At 41.7% G+C, this 18,173-nt stretch overlaps 1 protein-coding gene across 2 annotated transcripts in view; it reads right to left on the bottom strand.

Moving 5' to 3' along the window:
- NRP1 (neuropilin 1) overlaps positions 1-18,173 on the bottom strand; it is a 157,662-nt gene that overhangs the window by 16,352 nt on the left and 123,137 nt on the right. Inside the window, exons 10-12 of one of the 2 annotated variants that reach the window (XM_030798131.1) lie at positions 13,502-13,646; positions 9,142-9,225; positions 3,856-3,915 (exon numbers count right to left, since the gene is read on the bottom strand). In XM_030798131.1, the coding sequence (XP_030653991.1) occupies positions 3,856-3,915; positions 9,142-9,225; positions 13,502-13,646 (289 nt within the window). Of the gene's footprint in view, positions 1-3,855; positions 3,916-9,120; positions 9,226-13,501; positions 13,647-18,173 lie in introns of both variants that reach the window. The other variant, XM_030798130.1, reaches the window with a different exon arrangement.

Below are 18,173 nucleotides of genomic sequence, written 5' to 3'. Positions count from 1 at the left end.
GATAAGAATGATTTACTTTGCATTTTTAGCTTATAAGGAACCCTTTTCTAGAGCTAATGTCAAATTTTGGAAGGAATCCACCATAAAAACTGTCCAAATGGAGCAGTTTGGATTCTCCCAATGATAATGTGACCTCCCAAAGGGTAGACAGAGCCAGTTTGGGAAAGTAAACTAGTAAGCTATGTGATGTGTATAATGTGAGTACTTTCGTTTAGTGCAAAAAGGCTATATTTCACAGCTGTAGTGTCATCGGAGAGATATATTTCATGTCTAGTCTATCATAGCCATGAAATAGGACTTCTTAAGGCATGGGAAACCCTCTCCAAAATTCACCACTCTTTTCTGCAGCAAGATTGAATTATGTAGATGAAGTACAGTCGACTGAACGGTGACTGAATGATTGAGCAACCTTGGATGCCAACGCCCACGACCCTGAAATGTATTGTTGCATAATCTCATGTTAGAAAATGTTAATACTGGAACATGTTAATGTGTGTGTGGCTTTGATTTTTCTCCTCAAATGTACTTTATAAAACATGCACATTCAGGATAAAGAAAGCCACCCCAGCACACACAGTTCTGCCTATATTTACCTTGCTAATACATTACATTTATTGTCTATAGAACAGAAAATGACATCATCCATTCTTGTGGCTCTTCATATTCTGATGATACCGTGAAATGTAGGAACTTGGATATTTTTGAAATGACCAGGACATGGAACCGCTTTGCCTGAAAAAATGTTTCAGGCACTTCCTTTCGCTTCAGAGAATGACAGTCTGCCTTTACCTTCCAATGTCTGTCCGCATCCTGTACATTTAACAAGGTGAATTGCTCTAACTTTTTGTATTTTACTGCCCTTTTATCTTCTTGTCTTGATCATGTAACTTGTGGCAATTTGGTTATTTAAAGGATATGTTTTTAGATCAACGCCTTTTGTTGGGGAGGGTTATGGAGTGAGAGGTTCAATGTGGAAACTTCCAGCCTGGCTAGAAAGACAAACACACAAACTACCCATAAACATTTATAGAAAGGAAAAAGAAAAGAGAAAAGGACAGAGGAAAGGAGAAAGGGAGAGAGAAAAGAAGAGAAAAAAAGCAAATGAATGAATGAAACAAACATATAGGACTACTGACGTTTACGTTTTCAAAATATTACCCAAGCCATGGAGGGGCACACAACTCTCATTAAATTCAATGGGGGTAATCCAGCTAAATCCCTTCTTGACTCTTAAAAATAGCAGGAAACAATGTTCTGAACTTAAAACAAATTTATAGCCTCTGAGAGCAAGTACCAGCTGCGCTTGCCGAACCCATCTTGCCTGAAGTTGGATCATTAGCGCCATATGTATGCATAAGGATTTAATTTTTAAATCTGGTATTCCAAACTCTATAGAGCAGGTTAACTCACTTATTCATAGACTAGTCTTCAGTCTAAACAAGCAGAGGTGCTCAGGCCCATACAATCATAGGTGATGAATGTACTCTGAACTGCTGCAGGAATGCTGGAGGAGCCTCAGAGGATTAGAGCTCTCGCCAGAGAGAGCTGGCTTAAAAATGTAAGGATCCCATCACTTGCTGGCAGAGCATTAACCAGCTTTTATGCATCTGATTACATAAAAGTATATAAATATTATATGCCCATGGAGTTTATTATATTGATGAGAATCAGCAAGATGAAATAGTGAGACTCTGAGTTGAGTCTATAATGGCAAAATGGAATTATGATGAAGATTTTGAGGTCTCATTGACTGCTGCTTGTGATGATGCTTGAAGAATCTGAAACCTGCAGAACAGTGTGGATCAAAGTATCAGGTGACTCGGGCCACTGGGTCAACTCTTCAGAGTTAGACCTGACCCCCGGCTTGAAGCCTGCTCAAGTCCCCGAGCAATATTCTGGGCATTGACTTAGCCAGAAGGTGACAATCAACAGAACTCCTTCCAGGAAGGTCAGACAGTCCATTACCCACAAACAGAGCACTTGGAGTCCAGATTCATGACTCAGACAATGGAGAAACAGGAAAGCAAGTCAGTTTGCAAAGGACTCTGCACTGACTGTGAAATTCAAACCGGACCAGACCACCCCTGATCAGTAGACCCGTGTGGTTTGAACTGAACTTGTTCAGATGGTGATAGCAATGGGTCCTACTGTTTGTAATTTGCACACCTGCCCTCTGACCACAGTAGACTCTGTGACAGGACCGACTGGCCCCTCTGAGAAGCGATCCCTCGAGTGACCTTGAGATTGTGCACAAATCAAATGTGTTAACAAAACCACTTCTACTCTGACAATATTGACCTTCAACATTCAGGGAAGATTACCTAGATTTGGAATCTGATAGAACTTTCATTTTCTACACAGCTGTTGTTCACTTTTTTTTTTTTAATGATCCCTACCCCCTTTCTTAGTCAAGGAGAAGAGAGATGAGATGAAACAAATTAGCTGGCGACTTCATAGTGGCTTTAATTACCTCTCTGGCAAGAGAAGAAACTGCAACAACAGCTAAAATGTTTGTTATATGATCAGAACTTCATTTATTCACCTCACCTCTCTTCCCTGTCCCAGAAAGGACATAGAGAACCAACTGGCGGTCACTATCCTTTATCCACAGAAAATCTTCCTGAGGGCTGAGAACTTTCAGGAAAGGTACAAAGAAAAGGAAAAGCACGGCTTTTTTCATGAGGTACCTTCAGCTACGGGAGTGCCTGCGCAGTCTTTGAAAGCCACATTTTACAACTTAAGATCTGTGTAGGACTACACCATTTTCTGAATTTAGGCAGTGACTCTTCTGTTTCATCTCTTGGTTTTGTAGGGGGTGTCTGGGCTGTGTGGTAGCAGGAATTTTGTCAAACCTGAACATGCTACAGGGCAGCTGGGGGTTAAGTTTGACCAAAGAGAAGTTTGTTTTGCAGTTTAATCAGGTCAACAGTGACAGCGTCCTTTAAGGAAGCATACTAATTAGGGCGACCCTTTCTACTTTCTGCCTAGCTGGGTAGTGTCATACCGTAGAGGAAACATTGATATACACCACACGCCCCATTAATAAATGACTGCAGAAGCCAAGGCTGAGCGAGCTTCAATAGAGGAAATGGGAGAAAGCTGGAAAACTGACCTGTTCACCTTACTCTAATGATTAACTTTAAAGTATTTAAAACCTCTGATTGCTTATACTGACTGTTTCCCTTCGTGTACGTCTGCCGGGAAGAATTTCACAGGATACTAACAAAACACAAAGGCCAGAGAGAGGAAGGCCACCATTTAACCATGACTGGCCCCCGATTGACAGCAAACCGAGGGCTTTAAAAGTCGTTACGCTTTTCTATTAATAAAAGGATGAGGAGGTGCTGTTCCCAAGGGTGTGCTTCTCTCCGTGCACAATTATAAACTGTGGTTTCCTGAACCCCGTTTCGTGGCACGCCCACTGGAAATGCTGTTGTAAAACTGCCAACTCCATGGCAGGCAAAACTGACAAACTTCGCCTGTCTGGGTTTTGCAGGATTGCGATGAAAATAAATAGTCGGGCTGTGCTGCCTGTGAGATTTCCTTCTCCTGTAGTTTGCAAACACAATCCATGTCCTAGATGTGCTGCGTTTAAACAAAGTATGTTACTCCGTTCCTTCAGTGGAGAGCTGGGATTGTCACCATTTGGCAATTACTGATGGAGAAGGAAATCTCACTCCCTGCTGCATATACATGTGGATGAAAGGAAAGCAATATTTATGGCTCGTGCTTGGAGACCAGATGCTGTGTGGCATCTCTCCTTCTAGGACTTTCAGGGAAAGTGAAAGCGAGGAGCGCAGCCACGGAGAGAAGAGAGGTACGTGGAATCTGCCACATTTCATATTTATTTGATACCTGATTGTATGGTGCTGTCCATGACCGTGGGCTTTTCTGTGGCCAGCACAGTGGTGCCACCTGAAAAACAAAAACAGGAACATGCAAAAATAAGAAAACAGTAGCGAATATGCAGGAGAAAAATGTACGCTTACAAATGTCTATCAGAGGCAAATATTTTCCATAGAAAAATCCTTTTAATTTCAGTGATAGCAATTGTTTCCCTTCAATTTTGCTCACCACAATATCAAATTCAAATAAACCATTTCTTTTCCTAATGTATTTCTTTTAAAAATTTGTAAGTAAAATAATTGTCTAAATTAACAAATGGAAGTTGTATATATTTATGGCATGCAACGTGATGTTTTGGTACACCTAGTGGAATGGCTAAATCAAGCTAATTCACATATGCATTACTTCATAAACCTAGTTTGGGCTTTTTTTTGTGTGTGAGACCACTTAAAATCTAATCTCTTAGCAATTTTCTTTCTTTTTTTCTTTAATCTTTTTTTTTTTTTTTTTTTTGAGATGGAGTCTCGCTCTGTTGCCCAGGCTGGAATGCAGTGGCACAATCTCGGCTCACTACAATCTCTGCCTTCCAGGTTCAAGCGATTCTCCTGCCTCAGCCTCCCAAGTAGCTGGGATTACAGGCGTGCACCACCATGCCCAGATAATTTTTGTATTTTTAGTAGAGACAGGGTTTCACCATATTGGCCAGGCTGGTCTCGAACTCCTGACCCCAAGTGATCCGTCCACCTCAGCCTCCCAAAGTGCTAGGATTACGGGTGTGAGCCACCGTGCCCAGCCTGCAATTTTCAAGTAGACAACGTATCCTAACACCTTTCTTTACAAAGCATCCAGAAGGCACCCAGAAATTGCGACTTCGCTTCACGGGCACTCACTGATTCCCAGACGAAGCACGGCACACAATTGCAACAGTGAAAAGTAAAGGCCTCTGAAAAAGCAAAGTCACCTCCTCGGTGACTTGGGTATTAAACTTGACCTCAACCTCTAAGCTTCAAATCGTTTTCCAAGGTTTCAGGTGTGTGCCTTCAGGGAAGTTGCAAGGCTAGTCCCCACAATCTATTTTAAAAGCTAGAAAACTGAGGGTTTAAAGTAAGACGCTATGTGTTCCTCCTCTGTTTGGCTACTGGAGCTGTTTTCTTTTCTCAAGGACAAATACCCTGCCCTGTACGTGGTTTGGAGAAGCTGCAGGAAGCAGCAGGAAAAGGATCAGGAGAAACATTTCATAGTCCCAAGGAATTGGAAGGCTGAACAAATAACACCCTGAGCGCTGTGAGCTTCCAACTAGTGCGGGCCTACTGTCTCTCACTGGTCAGGGGACAGGCTGTAACCTTATCTATTGAGACTTAGCTTTACCCTCTCTTCCACCTCTTTACTCACCCATTTCTCACTGTTCATCATTATCCTTCTGTTTTAAAGTAGTGTTCTTAAACTTGCCCAACCATAAGAATCCCCAGAACGCTTGTTGAAATTGCAGTCTCCCATCCACCTGTCCTCTCCAGACCTAAATGAGAATTGGAATCTCTAGCTGTAAGGCTTTGAAATCTTTATTTTTTTGAGACAGAGTCTTGCTGTCACCCAGGCTGGAGTGCAGTGGCGCCATCATGACTCACTATAGCCTCAAACTTCTGGGCTCAAGGGATTCTCCCGCCTCAGCCTCCTGAGTAGCCAGGACTACAGGTGTGTGCCACCATGCCTGGCTGTTATATATATATTTATATATATATAAACATATTTATGTTTTTATATAGAACATATATATATAAAACATATATATATATATATTTTTTTTTTTTTTGGTGGAGACAGGGATCCCACTATCTGGCCCAGGCTGGTCTCAAACTTCTGACCTCAAGCGATCTTCTCACTTTGGCCTCCCAAAGTGCTGGTGTTACAGATGTGAGCCACCATGCCCAGCCAAAATCTGTATTTTTGAAAGCTTCTCAGATGAGTCTTACAACCCACTGAGTCTGGGAAATAGTGGTTTGCTGTTATTACATAGGTGCTTGAGAAAGCTGTTTCTCCTTATGTCTATCCATGATGCAGATTGTGGTTGGAAATAACCTGTTATCTCCAGATACAGTATTGAACCAATTCAGGGTAAGGGAATGGGGTGGGCCCATGACTACCATGGAAAGCTCTGGAGGTGGTTACAGGGTGTCATAATTGTGCACTTCCCAATAATATTATTCAATAAAGATTTGTGATGATATTTATTTGGGCTGGGCCTACCTGGCAGCTCCCACAGATCAAAAATCATGTTACATATCAATAGCATGGATCAGAGAGCCATAAAATCATGCTCTTGGAATGGTCTTAATATTTCTAGGCTAATCAACTGCAGCACCAAGTCATGGTACCTCAGTTCTCTCAGCAAATATGCTGGATGAGTGGTCACATGTGTGCGTGGCCTCAATAAGACAGGCACTAGGAAGAAGGAATTATATGTATTATGGGTTAAGAAGGTGAATCTATAATGGCAGAATTGGAGGGAGGCCAGAATACATTAGCATTCTGTTCCCAGTGGTCCTATAGGAGAAAGATTCAAGGTGAAAATTCGCTTTTTAAAACTAATATGCATTATCGGTTTTGCTACAGTTTGGGAGGCAAATTCCACTGTTGGGTACACACAGCTCCAATGTAAAATTTGGCTGCCTGGTGCCTTCGAGGCCAAGTGTATTATCTAATGACTTCAAAGGCATTTGCAAATGAGTAACTTTAGAGAAGAATTTTCACCTTGGCTAGCAGATCTGGGAGAGCACATTCTACTCATTTCCATGCATTTGGTACAGTACACCTGGAATTTGGTGTGGTTTGTAAGTAATGAGCATTTCATTACACTATTTCTCCCCTCTAGATACAAGTAGGTCACCCCAGGAGAAGAAATTAAATCCACACCACCTGTGCTAAGGAACAGACAACCCCTAAAGACAGCATTGATCCCAATTTTCATGTTCTACCTATCAGGGTTAAAGCAATAACCCTCTTGGTTTGGTTTCATCACACTAAACATCCAACGTTTGTAGTCCTGACAGCAAAGGCTGTGCCAGAATTAGCAAAAAGGATGCAAAATTGCTCGCGAGCATAGGAGATGTGTAGTTCCCATATAAAAAGGTGTCTGGGTTAGGTGAGGTTTTTGCCCCTTGCAAACAATGGCGTGTGAGCACGTCCATTTTCAGGAAAGAATAGCAAATAGTTTTGTAAAGTAAAATATGTTTTAAAAAGAAAAAGATTGCCTTCTTGCAATAATGGATATGAAGCATGGGAATGTCTTCCAAAATGGCTTCTTCCTGATGGAGGTGTGGGACAGGCCTTATCAACATCCTCAGCAGTTCTTAATATATGAGAGTATTTATAGCATTATTGAGGCAAACGTGCTGATCTGGGAATAACTCTTTTTTTCGCCATGGTAATATGTAAAAAGAAAAAATCAGAATGAACTTTCTTGTATCTACCAAAGAAATAATTTAAACACTGTAGGTAAAGCAAAACCTCATAGTTTTGAAAGGTTGTCAGTGTTTCCACTATAAATGACCCATTTTCTGTGGTTTGTAACTCGCTGCCATACACAATTTGCTCCAGGCTAACATACTCGCCGTATTTCATTCAAAGGCTTCAGTTTCAATTGATTCAGTCATGAACTAATGCAAAAATGAGAAGGCTGGTTGTTCTGATATGAGGAGTAAATCTGAGGCTTTGTTTCTAATCAATATTAACTGACCACTTTAGGGTTTATGAAGAAAAGAACCCCTTCCACAAGAGGGCAATTGAAAGGGTACACTGGGATCCTGCAATCATTCCTTTTTTATGAGAAATTTCACTATGGATGTGTGACAGGGTCTGTAAAAAGCCTGAGGTTTGTGGCAGAGTGTTTACAGGCAACCCCGGGAAGCTTCCAGAGGACTTGGTTCATGGAATAATACTCTGTTTTTTATATCAGCAGTTGAGTTTTCAACTTGAACTTGACATCTTACACAGAAAATGTCTCTGCATTAATTAATCTAAGTTTTGTGGCTTGTGGCTGCTTGTATACAAGATTTGCATTCAAAAGCTCATAGCAATGTGACATTTATTGGCCATATGAATGTAAATGATTACCCTGGAAATTTGGAGAGAGACAGCTTTAGGAGGTGGGATTTAAATGTAAACCCAGTTCACAATACTAAATTTCTGGAATAGATTTTCGATTTTTTTTTTCTCTCTTTTACTCTTTATTCCATCTCAGAGTGCGGAGCTCTCTCGCTCCTTCAGAGGAGAGCTTTTGAAATAATTGGAAACGTACTGTAGGACATTTCCTTCCAGATTTTGCATGAATGCATTAGCCAATAACATGGCCTTATTATGAAGTTACATTGTAACGCCTTCAGTTTTGCCCATGGAAATTAATTATGTGGACTCTCCGAGTCCCTTCTGGTTAAAAATGCAGACCTGCATTCAAAAGCTCACGTTTAATCTAAAATGAGAGTCAGATGCTATTGAAACTGCATTTTGACCCAGGGAGCAGTAAAAGTCCCATGATACCTTTTGCAACCACAGGGTGAAAACCCTAGTGCCTTGGACAATTTCCAAATGGTATAATCCCATTTCTCCACCTGCCTAATATTTCCTCTGTCATTCCAAGTGGAAGAGAAGGTCACTTCCTAGCTTTTAGGGTTTTAGGAGATTAGAGAGTAATACTCTAGATTAATTAGTGAGACATTTGGCACACAACATCTCTGATGTATTTGCTGGTCGGTGGTGATGTGAAATAGCAGCTAATTCTGCTTTTGTAAATGTTAATGTACAATGATTTACAAAATCCCAACTTAAAAGCCACACTTCAAATATAAGCCTAACTTTATCCGTTTGTTGGATAAAGGATCCACTCAAAAAAACTTGTCCTCATTAGGAAATGAAAGCAAACATTCTGAAGTGTGTGGTTATGTAGGGGCAGTGCGCGTGTTATGGGGGAGGGGGGTCTGAAAATAAGGATCAGTTTAGCACATTTAGCCATGGAGAAATTCTTATTCAATTAAGATAATCCTAGCCTTCGGCTCTGAAAATGGCTCAAATTATTGTTTCAAATGGTTGTGGCTATTAAGAACGACTCATCTATCCAGATGACATGAAGAAATGAAGATGCACGTGTTCTGGCAAGGCAGCTTCTATTCCTGGGCAGTTCTCTGCCACGCGGAGTTACAAGCACACACACAGGCATTAGCTGGTCCCAACTACGACATGAACTGAAATGGTACAGCAATGGGATGAAGATGGTTTCTGCACCTGTGAGCTGGAAGTCATCACCTGTTCCACTGTGGCAGTTGGCCTGGTCGTCATCACATTCATCCACCAGGTTCCCGTTGGGAGTGGTCGGTCCAGCTGTAGGGGCTGAAACGAGATCCAAGGATTATTATCTCACACCTTGGAAATGTATTCTCAAGCCTTCGGCTGTTGGATCTGCTAACACTTAGGCAGAAAACTTTAATCTGCAGTAAAAAGGCCAGGGGCATGGTTTGCCTCTCTTTCAGGAGCTAGATATACTTGGATTCTGCAGAATGTATAATAGCAGAGGCTGCTTTGTTTTGGTATTTGATTCATATCTGCTGAATAGAGTTGGCTGCCTTAGCATTTTATACATTGTTATCTACATAAACTTCCTTCTTCTGAAAAGCTCTTGAATTCTCACTGGTTATTTATTCAGGACCCTGGAGTTGAGAACTTTGAAGATAGAGATTTTGCTTGAAATGTTTTCCCTTTCATTTTCAAGGTGTTAGAGCACTCACTTGTCATAAATTCTTTTATATTCTTAGTATTGACTACGTTTGCTAAGTTTATATTATAATTCTTCCCCAAAGGGAGTCAACACTCACATTTAGTGCAATAGTGTTTTTTTTTTTTTTTTAAAAATAAACAAACAAACACAAAAAACAGTGATTCCATTTCTCTTTAAGTAGCTTCTCAAACTGTGAGCCCTCTCTCCAGGGCAGGTGTGTGAGAGAAGTTGTCTCAGATATCCCGGGGTCATTTTACATGAACTCTCATAGGACTGCATTCCACTGTTCACAGGTATTCCCATATCTTTGAATTTGCAGTTGAAAGGTATCCGACATTAATCAAAGACTGCTTTTGAAGTCCTTTAAATTTCGTTCAGCTATTTTTTTCAGCCTGTTACTCATTTTTGCAATCTGTTTAATATTTTACAGTTTTTGGCATTACGTTTCACTTTACAAGACTTGAGATAATGGATAGTTCTCGTGATGGCTGAGAACCATACAAGATGTTGGTGGCTGGGGGCTGTTCTCTTCTCACCAGTAGGAATGTGTCAGTAACCGCTGCTTTCTTAGTAAAAATTTGACACTGAATGGTGCTGAAACACCAAGCAGAGTTACGGCACATGGAGAAACAGAGCCAAGTTTCAACTTTTTCAACAGCCCAAAGACACACACCAGTAATAACTAAGAAGTCACCATGTGCAAATAACATACATGCCATTCAGGCCTGCAATCCAGACTTTTTTGTAAAACACATACACCCGAATTCTGGCCTCTATTTATTGCTCTCGCTGAATCAGTAGCATCTCCTCTGGCAAGCCAGATATTTGTCTTTCTTCTCTAAGCTCTCCTTGCTCCAGATAATGTGCTACCTTTAAGTATTTAAAACTCTATTCATTTTGCTGATTTTTCTGCATTTATCAAGCTGTTTCTAAAGGGGAGTTTCGCATTGTAAATGGCCTGAGGTAGTGGCTAGATTCACTAGATTCAATGGAAAAAAAAAGGAGGAAGCGAATGATATGTATGTTCCAGTTTTACTATTTGAAAATATATTATCTTCTATGGTTCTTTATTTCTTTTTTCTTTTTTTGAGATGGAGTTTCACTCTTGTCACCCAGGCTGGAGTACAATGGCATGATCTCAGCTCACTGCAACCTCCGCCTCCCTGATTCAAGAGATTCTCCTGTCTCAGCCTCACAAGTAGCTGGGATTACAGGCGCCCACCACCACGCCCAGCTGATTTTTGTATTTTTAATAGAGACAGGGTTTCACCATTTTGGCCAGGCTGGTCTCAAACTCCTGAGCTCAAGTGATCTGGCCCATCTCGGCCTCCCAAAGTGCTGGGATTACAGGCGTGAGCCACCGCACCTGGCTTGTGGTTCTTTATTTCTTAAATGTAACTGCTAGCACAAAATAGGACAGACACTCCTGGGAGGCTGGAGTGGACTGCATCTTTCTCCTGCATTCCCTTAGGTGTCTCCCGTAGAACAAGGTACAGAGTAGATATTTAATAAGGGCCTGTTGACTGATTGAAGGGAGAAGAAAAGCATTCCTTTTCACCAATCATATCAAAAAGCTTTGACGTTACTTTCCCCAGATGTTTGTTTCACATACGGCCCAGGGCAAGCTTGGAAACATCTGTAGGCAAATCCCTTCACCGATAATTTCTACCTCGCTACAGAGGTGACACTAGAGAGTAGAAACTCTAACTTCCCAACGAATCCTCATTGCCTGCTGCCTAGACAAGGCCGATTTATCAAGACAGGAGAATTGCAATAGAGAAAGAGTTTAATTCATGCAGAGACAACTGTATGGGAGATGGGGGGGTTCTATTATTACTTGGGGGTTGAGATTTTGAAGGATAATTTGGTGAGCAGGGGTTGAAAAGTGGCAAGTGCTCCTTGGTCAGGTCTGAGATGAAGTCACAGGGAGTCGAAGGTGTCCTCTTGTGCTGAGTCAATTTCTGGTGGGGGACACAAGACAGGATGAGCCAGTTTACCGATCTGGGTAGTGCCAGCTGATCCATCAAGTACAGGGTCTGCAAAATATCTGAAGCACTGATCTTAGGTTTTACAACAGTGACATTATTCCCAGAAGCAATTTGGGGAGGTTCAGAATCTTGCAGCCTCCAGCTGCATGACCCCTAAACCATAATTTCACTTTTTTTCCCCCTAAACCATAATTTCTAATTTTGTAGCTAATTTGTTAGTCTTGCAAAGGCAATCTAGTCCCCAGGCAGGAAGGGGGTTTGTTTCAGGAAACAGCTGTTACTGTCTTTGCTTCAAAGTTAAACTATAAGTTCCTCCTAAAGTTAGTTTGGCCTACGCCCAGGAATGAACAAGGACAGTTTGGAAGTTAGAAGCAAGATGGAGTCAGTTAGGTCAGATCTCTTTCACTGTCATCATGTTCTCATTACAATTTTTGCAAGGGTGCTTTCAAAACTGCCACCAGGCTGTCTTTTCAACCCTCCATTCACTCCACCTCCTAAATCAGCATCGCCTTCCAGGATCCAGGCTACAGATTTGCCTCCCGGGAGCAGACTCCCTTTCCAGATGATCACATTTCTCCGTGAATTGAATGAACGCATCTGCAGTGAGTGGAGTCTTCCCATCCCTTCTTTTTCTTGGCATCCTTTGCCAAAGCCCTGGCACATGGACATTCTTGGTCTGTGTTGATAGTGCCTGGATAATTTAGGGGTCTGGGGCATGACTACAGATATGGAAACAACCACACAGTACAGAATGGGAGAAAATGGCCTGCTTTTAAATAAACACACTGAAAAGTAGCTATGAATTATTCAGGGGTATGGTGATTGATAGCTGAAGATTCTGTCATTCATAAGAAAAGTTTTATGGTATTTAATGTGCTCAGGAATGTAATTATATTTGGTGGCTCAAGACACAAATAATTTTAAAATTGCAGGAAGGTGACATTAAAAAGCATTCTTCAAAACAACTGTGAGCATATATGCTCAGTTGATTAACATCTGGATGCCAACCAACAATAGTCATTCTTGAAGCTAGGCTGGAGCAAGACCTCTATGGGGATAGAAAAACTGGTGTAGGTTACTCATTTATGCCCAAATCTAAGGCAGATGGGGATTCTAGTGCATAAATGTATTAAATGGTACAATAACCAACTCAAAACATTCATTTCATTCATTATATGTTCAAAGAGAGTGCAGCCATGGGGTCACTGTGTGGACTGAATTTGTACGTGATATGACCTTCCTATAATAATATAAGTGTAGGCAGTAACGTCACTCTACTTTCAGACATGTTGTCTCATGTAAAGTTCTGTTTCTCTGCAGCAGCCTAAGATATTCATCCAGAATAATGTCTTGATGTCTTAGTCTGTCAAACGCTGCTTTCTGTTTCTATGTGCTGGTGATCGACACTGTGGACAGAAACTAGATCAGACATAGACGCTAAATAATATTTAAAAGGCAAAAGTGGTTGCCAGGGGTTGAGGGAAGTTGCCTGCTTACTGGGTGAGGGGTTTTACTTTGGAGTGATGGAAATATTTTGGAACTAGAAAGAGGGTAGTTGGTACAACTGAATTGTAAATGTGCTAAATGCCACTGAGTTGTTCCCCTTCAAGAGGTGAAATTTATGTTCTGTGAATTTCAACTCTATAAATTGTCTTTTTTTTAAGTAAAGAGAGACAATCTCATATAATCCGAGGAAAGTCATGCAAACAACCCAAGACAAAAGTAGGACTGTGAAGGTGCTGCCTTGTGACCTGTGTCAGAGCTTCGAGTCTCACTGATGGGCAGGCACCGAGATAAGGGGCCTCCCAAGGGAAAAGGTTTGCAAAGGCACCATCAGGGGCATCAATGCATGGAAGAGGAAATTTAAAAGGGGATGAGAAGTAACTCTGGAGATCATAATTACCTTCCACTTCACAGCCCAGCAGCTCCATTCTGAGCCCCAGTCCGCCATGAGTGGCTCTCTCGGGGTAGATCCTGATGAATCGCGTGGAGAGAGCTGGAAAAGTCCGCAGCTCAGGTGTATCATAGTTGTTGTTGCCCTCAAAAGACTGTGAAGCATGAAAAACACAGGGCATTAAGAGAAAAAGAAACAGAGCTCCCTTTTAGCAACTGTTTCTTCTCTCCTTCAGGACTCTGAATAGGGCAGAGAAATAGGTTTCATTCTACCACTTTGTGGTACATCTCTTTCATAAACAAGAAAGGAAAAAAACAATTAAAGCTTCTCTAAGAAGTGACAGATGGCATTTATTTATTTATTCATTATCATTATTTTTTGAGAGGGGGTCCCACTCTGTCGCCCAGGGTGGAGTGCAATGGTGCGATTGCACCTCACTTCAGTCTCACCCTCCCCGGGCTCAGTGATCCTCCCACCTCAGCCTCCTGAGTAGCTGGGACTACAGGCACCCGCCACCATGCCTAGCTAACTTTTGTATTTTTTGCAGAGACGGGGTTTCACCATGTTGCCCAGGCTGGTCTCGAATTTAGGGGCTCAAGTGATCTTCTTGCCTCGGCCTCCCAAAGTGCTGGGATTACAGGCATGCGCCACCACGCCCAGCTAATTTTTTGTGGAGACAGGGTCTCATGATGTCACCCAGGCTAGTCTCAAGCACCTGGCTGCAAGTGATTCTCTTGCCTTTAGCCTCTCCAAGTGCTGGGATCACAGGTGTGAGCCACTGTGCCTGGCATGAGTTGGCACCTCTTTTGAAGTGTGTTCCTAGCTTGAAGTCCCTGTGACAGTTTTCAGAAGCTTGGCCACCCACTGCCAGTGCTGCTGGTGGCTTAGTTTCCTTTTCACATGCACGGAAAGATCAAAATCCTTGCTGGAATTCTGAGAAGATGGAGCAATGACTAGGCCAGTTTTCCTTTTCAAGAAATGGATGAGCCTCTTTATACCTCCTTCTCCAGCATCGTTCTTAACCCCATTCCAAATGGGAGAAGGCGGAGGGGGAGGAGGAAAAGACAGTTGTCTCATCATAAGGAATGTCCTTTTAGATATCAAACATTGCATGATATTTGATAGAGTAAGGCATTGTTCTAACTGCTTAAATCTATTAACTCATTTAATCCTCAGAACAACTCATTTTGTCATCTTCCTATAATATTGAAAAACCATAAAAGTTCCTCAATTGTTTATATAGAACCTAATCTACAATTCCTAACACACCTTTCCACTGAAAAAAATCTCTAACATGAAAAAGAAAACTGATAAAATGGTCCATTTTAGAGCAGCCCTTTTTTTTGAGACAGAGTCTTGCTCTGTCACCCAGGCTGGAGTGCAGTGGCATGATCTTGACTCACTGCAACCTGCGCCTCTCAGGCTCAAGTGATTCTCCTGTCTCAGCCTCCTGAGTAGCTGGGATTGCAGGTGCACACCAATATGTCCAGCTAATTTTTGTATTTTTAGTAGAGATGGGGTTTCACCATGTTGGCCAGGCTGGTCTTGAATTCCTGACCTCAAGTGATCTGCCTGCCTTGGCCTCCCAAAGTGCTGGGATTATAGGCGTGAACCCCCATCCCTGGCCATGTATTTTTTTAACTATTCAGAGATTTTAAAAACATGTTACATTTAATTTTACAAATGAAGGTAAATTCTCCATGAGGTAAATTCTATATTATGGTCCTTTTACAGACAAGGAAACTGAGGCACACAGTGGTCAAGTCACTTGCCCATGGCCATACACACAGCAAGTGGCAGGGCCAGGACTCAAACCTAGGTGGCCTTAACTGGCGCCCTTAACCACATCACGATGCCGCTTCTGCCCTTACAAACCATCTGGTCCAGTCTCCTCATTTATTTATTTATTTATTTATTTTTTTAGAGATGGAGTCTCGCTCTGTCACCAAGCCTGGAGTGCAATGGTGCGATCTCAGCTCACTGCAACCTCTGCCTCCTAGGTTCAAGTGATTGTCTTGCCTCAGCCTCCAGACTAGCTGGGACTGCAGGTGCCCACCAACACGCCTGGCTGATTTTTGTATTTTCAGTAGAGACGGGGTTTCACCATGTTGGCCAGGCTGGTCTCGAACTCCTGACCTCAGGTGATATGCCCACTTCGGCCCCCCAAAGTGCTGGGATTATAGGCATGAGCCTTCGAGCCAGCCCAGTCTCCTGATTTTAATAGGTGAAAACACCACGGTCCAAGAAACATCTATGCCCAAGGCCACACATTTAGTTTCATTAATTTGTCTTTAATATGATGCAAATTGGGCTAGTAGACCTGGTAGATCAGATGGAGTGGCTGGCCGGCCCCAGGCCATGCCAGTCAGGAGTGGGAGCCATGCCCAGTAGCTGTGTCAAGACATCATAAACCAGCGTAATATGTGCTTGTTCGGTGGTGGAAATGTCATAACAAAACAGTGGAAGCATGTCAGTGAAGACAGATTGGGTAGGTTGCAACAGAATCAGCAGGTTTCTGAGTTCTAGAAGTAAATTAATTGGCCTTTTCCAACTCAGAAAAGCCTCCAGGAGTTTAAAAATGCATTGCTAATATAGGCCTGCCTCTTCCAATTAAAATTTCTTTTTTTTTTTTATCAAGAGTAAATTCACTATTGGGGTTCTGCACTTTTATAGAACTGCAATTGCTGCCAGTAATTGAGACTCTGACACATATTATTGTTAGGCCCAATGAAGTTATTGTCAGTAAGATACTAATTATAATGAAAATACCATTACTACATATGCAAGTTCTGTCTATGTTAACATACCTCCAAAGATCACAGGATAAAAGCATTTATATCTATGGAATCCCAGGCTCATCCCTTCATTTTAACTTGAGCAAAGAATTAACACAATGTAAATACATTATAAAAGCTGTCAGTGCTGAGCTGGGAAGAATATTAGCAATGAAAACCCATATGGAACTAGGTTAACTGATATAATAAACTTACTTATGAATTATTTGTGTTCTGTTGCTAATTATGTTTTAGAAGATGAGGACTTTGAGTGTTTGGACCTTTTCTCTGTTGCTAAAAAGTCTAGTTAATTCAAAGATTCTGATATAGCTTACCCATTACCCACTATTTTTGGGGTAGAGAGTGAGGAAAGGGCATTGAAAATTTAAATCCATCCAAGTGCTGGGGATTTCACAAAACAGAGTGCTCATTTTACTTTTACATAAAAGGTACTTGGCATCTTAAGAGGTAGCCTTCAGTTGTAAAATTAAATATAGCATGTTTTTAAAATCTTGATATAATTAAAAACCATGGAAGATTTTTACTCATTTCTTTTTTCGTCTTGGAGATTCTATTTCACTGGAAGGTTGTGTTAAGGAATCATAGATTAGGCTGTATATAAACAACGAAGAAGCTTTTATGGTTTTCAATATCATAGAAGATGATAATGATGGATAGAATCATATTTTAGAAATAAACCCTAACACGTTCATCCAGTCTTGAACTGAGTGTTTGGTGAAAGTTGAATGTTGGCTTCTTGTGGAATTCAGTGCTGGATTTACTACAGAAGAGTGATAGCTTTAGATCTGGTTGCAGACGCATGAATTATATAGAGACAGGGAAGCATGTGATGCATCCTATCAAAAGCATATGGTGACTTGTTTTCTTTCTCTCTCAGAGCCCTAGTGTTGAAGAACATGTCACACCAGCACACGCCGCCGTCGCCAGCAGCAGGAAGTTGTTGATTTGCAGCATATTCACACTTTCTGATGCAGTCAGAACTCACTGCTTCTCAGAAAAGATCCATTCAGAAGGGAACTCCAATTTCTGATGTTTATTTTACTTTTTCTTCCCCCCAAACAAGGCACAAAAGGGGAAAATGAACTGGACGCAAGATTTCTTCTTGCAGGTAGCTGCACAGAGAGATAAATATAACACTGAAAATATTTTAGAAACCACAAGTTAAGGAAGGGAGAGATGGGAGAGAGATTCAGATATTTCTGATGGCACCCAGCCCTGTCGGTGGCCTGCTGCGCTAGTGGTAGCCAGCGGCCTGTCGGGGACAGGGAGGTTTCCTTGGAGCCTTCACATCTGGAGGGAGTGGGAGCTGGCGGCACAGCCTGGCTTCTTTGCTGCCTGCAATGCCTCTGGCCTGAGTCACTATATTAAGCCATATTCCCACACTTGCTTAGAGTGGGAGTGAGGGTAATATTCCCTTCAATAAGCTAAAATCTGTTTTTCACAAGACGAGTAGGACCTGGCCAAAGCAGGGATGGAAAGGCTAAGATCAAAAGGCCAATTGTACTGGTGTGAGAAATATCATCGCTGAATATAATTCCCACACTGCACACAGAACTTAAACTGCTAGTTGTCTGTAGGTTGGTCCATATTTGAATCCTAAACCAGCTTCCGGGCCACCCAGCACACTCCAGGGTATCCTTTCCAAGTTGCTGTCGCATGCTCGCAAATAAATTTAGCCATCACTCTAAGTAAAACGTAATGACTGAGGTAGATCTGTTGGCTGAAAAAAATTATACCATGAGTTTTGGTGGATGTTGGAACGGAATATTTTTGTGTCGAGATTTCCTTTTCTTTTCACTGGATTATCAAGAGCCTACTGCATCTTAAAAGGTTTCAATGGGTAAAGAAATATACTTAAGCATTATTCACAATAGCTAAAGGTGGCA

Source organism: Nomascus leucogenys, chromosome 18 (assembly GCF_006542625.1).
Source record: "Nomascus leucogenys isolate Asia chromosome 18, Asia_NLE_v1, whole genome shotgun sequence".
NCBI lineage: Eukaryota > Metazoa > Chordata > Mammalia > Primates > Hylobatidae > Nomascus > Nomascus leucogenys.
This window is presented reverse-complemented; position numbering and strand designations above follow the sequence as displayed.